The sequence below is a fragment of the Gossypium hirsutum genome, chromosome D04 (assembly GCF_007990345.1).
Source record: "Gossypium hirsutum isolate 1008001.06 chromosome D04, Gossypium_hirsutum_v2.1, whole genome shotgun sequence".
Lineage (NCBI taxonomy): Eukaryota > Viridiplantae > Streptophyta > Magnoliopsida > Malvales > Malvaceae > Gossypium > Gossypium hirsutum.
In genome coordinates this window covers 18,497,354-18,501,634 of record NC_053440.1, presented here as the reverse complement: position 1 = coordinate 18,501,634, position 4,281 = coordinate 18,497,354, and the positions used below count along the sequence as shown (strand labels likewise).

The following is a 4,281-nucleotide window of genomic DNA, read 5'->3' as shown; positions in this document are numbered from 1 at the left end:
ATTGAGAATTCAGTTTGGTCCTTATTTGAACGACAGCGTTTTGGAAGAGAAGAGAAAATTACCCTTTTAGTCCCTCCTTGTTATTTGCGTGTTCAAAAGGGTCCTCCCGATTTTTATTTATTTTTTATTTGCCCCAAAATTTTGTTTTAAGGCTCAATTTAGTCCTTTTTATTATTTTGGCTATTTTATTGTTAAATTAATTAATTTAATATTATTATTACTATTATTATTTTACTCTTTTTAGTTATACACTTATTATTATTACCATATTGTTAACTTAATTAATTTTTACATTATCATTATTTATGTACTTATATCTTTTTATAATTTTTCAACTTTAGATTATTTGCTATTCTATTATTAATATTATTATTTACTTATTTATACCCTTTTTTAGAATTTCAAACTTTGTAATATTTTTTTATTTATATTTTTTTAGCCGTTTTACACACCATTTATTTACGTATTTGTTTATTATTGTTTTTAATCTAGTTTTAGATTGCTACTTGTTTTTTCCTTTAATTTATCATCATCTTTTATTTATTTTATTTTTGCCTTTACTAATATCGTTTATGTTATCACATCTATTATTCTATGCATACTAACAGTGTGATTTACTTTTACGTGTTACTACAAAATCACATTACATTAATTTTACTCGATGCATAAATTATGACTTTAAAATAAGTAAAATTTCGTATTTTGAGATTCGAAAGTCATGCCCTAACTTACGGGGTTTCGATTTTCTCGACAAATCCAAGTACACAAACTTTTTTAAGCATAAATTTTTAATAATCTCGGAAATTAATAAAAGATCATGTTCTAACTTACGGGACATGATTTCTTTTCTAAACCCGAGATAATCGAATATCTTTCAATTAAGTTAATTTTTCGGCATTTATTCTCGAATCGGGAATTTAAAGACATTGTGTCCTAACTTACGGGATATAATTATCTTTCTCGATTAACGTGAAATATGCTTTTTTTTTTAATTTTTAGCATCTCAGCAAAGGATCGTATTTTGAATCTCTTCAAAGTTTCCAATTTCCGACACTAAGACACTAATTAATCAACTAGGTACCAATTTTGGGCGTTACGAGGGTGCTAACCCTTCCTCGTACATAACCGACTCCCGAACCCATTTTTTTGAATTTCGTAGGTCGAAATCATTTTTTAAAATTAAACCATTTATTAAAAATAACCACTTTTCGAGGTGACCCGATCACACCTCATCAAAAAGGATTGGTGGCGACTCCCATGTCCATTTTTGTTTTTTTTTTTAAATCAAAGTCGACCCTTTTACAAAAAAAATGGTTTCGACAATTAATATTAGTAAGTTAGAATTATATAAAAAATAATTGGACATTAAATCAACAATTCATGGAAAAGGCAATATCAAAATCACATTCGAACGACAATGACGCTGAAGAGTGGTCAAACATTATTTTAATTGATGATAAAGTAATATAATATTATGAAATGTTTTTTTTAAAAAATCAATAAGTTTTTTATATTGTGCGAAACAAGCACTCTTAAAATCATTTTTTTTAAATTGTGAATATTTTTCGTATTTATAATGAACTATTATTAAAATTGTTACATGTTGTTTTAGTTTAATTTTTTTTCAAATTAATATTATAGTTTATTTTATAATTCCAAATTCATATATTATTCAAAAAATAAAAGAAGTTATCTTTATTAATGATAGGTAATAGTAATTAAAAACACGTTATTTAAAATTTAATTAAAAAATTAAATGTTTAAAATCATTTACATTAACAACTAGTAATAATATAAATATGAGACTTTAGATTTTATTATATTGCATGATTAAGTTGTTCATCTATTAAAGTATTAATATTTTTTTGTTGCAAAATCATATATAAAATTATTGAAGCATGCAAAGTAATTAATTTTATATTAGTACAATTATTAAAAAACTTTAATGAACTAAGGATTGCAAAAGTCTCATACACTATCAATTAATGATAAAATGGGATATAATAATTATTGTAAAATAAAATATATAGAAGGATTTGGAAAATAAATACTATTATTAACCATAATTATTTTATTCTTATTTTGGATTTTAGGTTTAGGTTTCGAAGGTTTTTGGATTTAAGATTATAAATTTTATGTTTTTTTAACAACTATAATTAATATTTATTCGATAAACCCTTCAATACTTTTTATCTTACACAAATGACCATGCATCATTTTATTATCAACTGATAATACATATTTTTCATAAATTAATACCAATATTAACTAATAGTAACAATTTGCGCCCACAAAAGCATATCTTTTCACACAACCATGACATCATCGAAGGGTTTTGATGGGGTTATATTTATGATATTTTTATTTTCCAATTTCCCTTCTCTATTTATACAAATCCCTTTCCCTGCTTTCAACTAAACTAAACCACCTTCTCTATCTCTCTCTTCTTTTTCCCGAGAAACAAACAACACTCGGTTTTTATTTTCTTCATTTTGGCAACGATGGAAAACAATGAGAGAGGTTCAATCTCTCCAATCTCAATTCCAACCACGTTTTCTTATTCTCCATCGTCGTCGTCTTCTTCACCACTTTCTCAGTTTTCACCAAGTCTTCCTTCTCCAGACTCTCAATCTTCTTCACCACCGCAAGCAGCAGCAGCTTCTCCTCAGCTTGTTCTCAGCCCTTGTGCTGCCTGCAAAATCCTTCGCCGTCGCTGCGTCGACAAGTGTGTTTTGGCTCCTTATTTCCCACCAACTGAGCCTTCTAAGTTCATCATTGCTCATAGAGTTTTTGGAGCTAGCAACATCATCAAATCCTTGCAGGTACCCCCCTTTTTTTCTCTTGTCAAATTCCTGTTTTAATCTCATTATCAAATGACATTATTTTTTAAAAAACCAATATATTGATTTCATCAAATTAAAAATGGAAAAAAGGGTCACAGTGTTGATTGTGAAAAGGTCTAAGTCAAGTCACGATTACAGTTCACATGCAATGAGGAAATCTTGACTTCAATTGCCAATAAATTAATGTGCAACTTAATGGTTTATACAAGTCGGTCAAGATTACAATATATATTCCATTAAATTTATCATGTTTATTATGTTTTGTTCGAAATAGATAATAGAATTTAAAATGTGTATTCTAATATCTCTAATTCTTTTCTCATTTCTTTTATATAAAAAATACAAGTACTAACAATATAAGGAAAAAAAATCAAAAGTTGACTAGCCAAGGGATGCATGATTGCCAGATTTCCAAATAATCTCTAACTTGATAATTTTCTTCTTTAAAACCTTGGATCTCCAATCAATTATGCTAACAAAACTGAAACTATTCTCAGGAACTACCAGAGTCCCAAAGAGAAGATGCAGTAAGTAGCATGGTGTACGAGGCCAGTTCTCGGATTCGGGATCCGGTATACGGGTGTGCCGGAGCGATTTTCCAGCTACAAAAGCAAGTGAGTGACCTCCAAGCACAGCTGGCCAAGGCACAAGCTGAGGTTGTGACCTTGCAATGCCAACAAGCCAATGTGTTAACCCTAATCTTGGAAATGTCACAATCTAAAGAACCCATTGACACCACTTGTTTTCTAGATGATACTTGTATTGTTTCACCTTGGGAGCCTCTCTGGACTTGAAGAATGGGTTGAGAATTTTCAGTAAAATAATTAATTACGGTGTTATCAGGATTTTCTTTTAAATATTTGTGTTCAATACATATCCCGATATAAATATAAAAAGAAAAAATTAATACATTTATGTCGGATATGTACCCATATGGGAATGAGAATATAGGTTAGTTATGGGAGATATGTAGCCTTAGCTTTTTTTTCAATCGATCTTGTTGACCTAAAGGTACCTTTGGAAATTGATTTCATATGAAGGTTTCTCTATATTTATAATTTCTAATCTTTTTAATATCCCTCTGTCTACTATTTTATTAAAGCAACTTTGGTTACCTAATTTTATATTCTAGATGTAGATTCTCGTATGGTTACCTGTCAAACTAGCTTCCTCTTTTCCTAAAATCTTCACTCATTTAAAAATAAATAGAATGGTAGATTTTGATATTCCAACCTCAAACTCTTAAATCGAAAAATTATTTAATTTTTTATCTTTACAATAACAACTGTATCAATTGAACTGCATTGATATTCCAACATTTAATTAATTTATTACGCAATATTTTTTAGTAGAGATTAGAATCAGTTGTTTCTGCCTATTGAGTCTTAGTTCAATTGGCATCGGCATTGTTACCAGTGTAGGAGGACGTAAGTTTAAG

At 28.7% G+C, this 4,281-nt stretch overlaps 1 protein-coding gene across 1 annotated transcript; it reads left to right on the top strand.

Annotated features, from left to right (window-relative positions):
* The first annotated feature begins 2,377 nt into the window (after nucleotides 1-2,377).
* Nucleotides 2,378-3,901, top strand: LOC107898441 (LOB domain-containing protein 1). The gene is made up of 2 exons (XM_016823918.2): nucleotides 2,378-2,822; nucleotides 3,341-3,901. The coding sequence occupies exons 1-2, from the start codon at nucleotides 2,502-2,504 to the stop codon at nucleotides 3,635-3,637; spliced, it is 618 nt and encodes a 205-aa protein (XP_016679407.1). The 5' UTR covers nucleotides 2,378-2,501; the 3' UTR covers nucleotides 3,638-3,901.
* The last annotated feature ends 380 nt before the right edge of the window (nucleotides 3,902-4,281 follow it).

Coding starts and splice junctions, on each gene's coding strand:
- LOC107898441 (XM_016823918.2), top strand. CDS start 2,502: ATGGAAAACAATGAGAGAGGTTCAATCTCTCCAATCTCAATTCCAACC. Junction 2,823..3,340: donor ACATCATCAAATCCTTGCAG/GTACCCCCCTTT, acceptor AACTATTCTCAG/GAACTACCAGAGTCCCAAAG.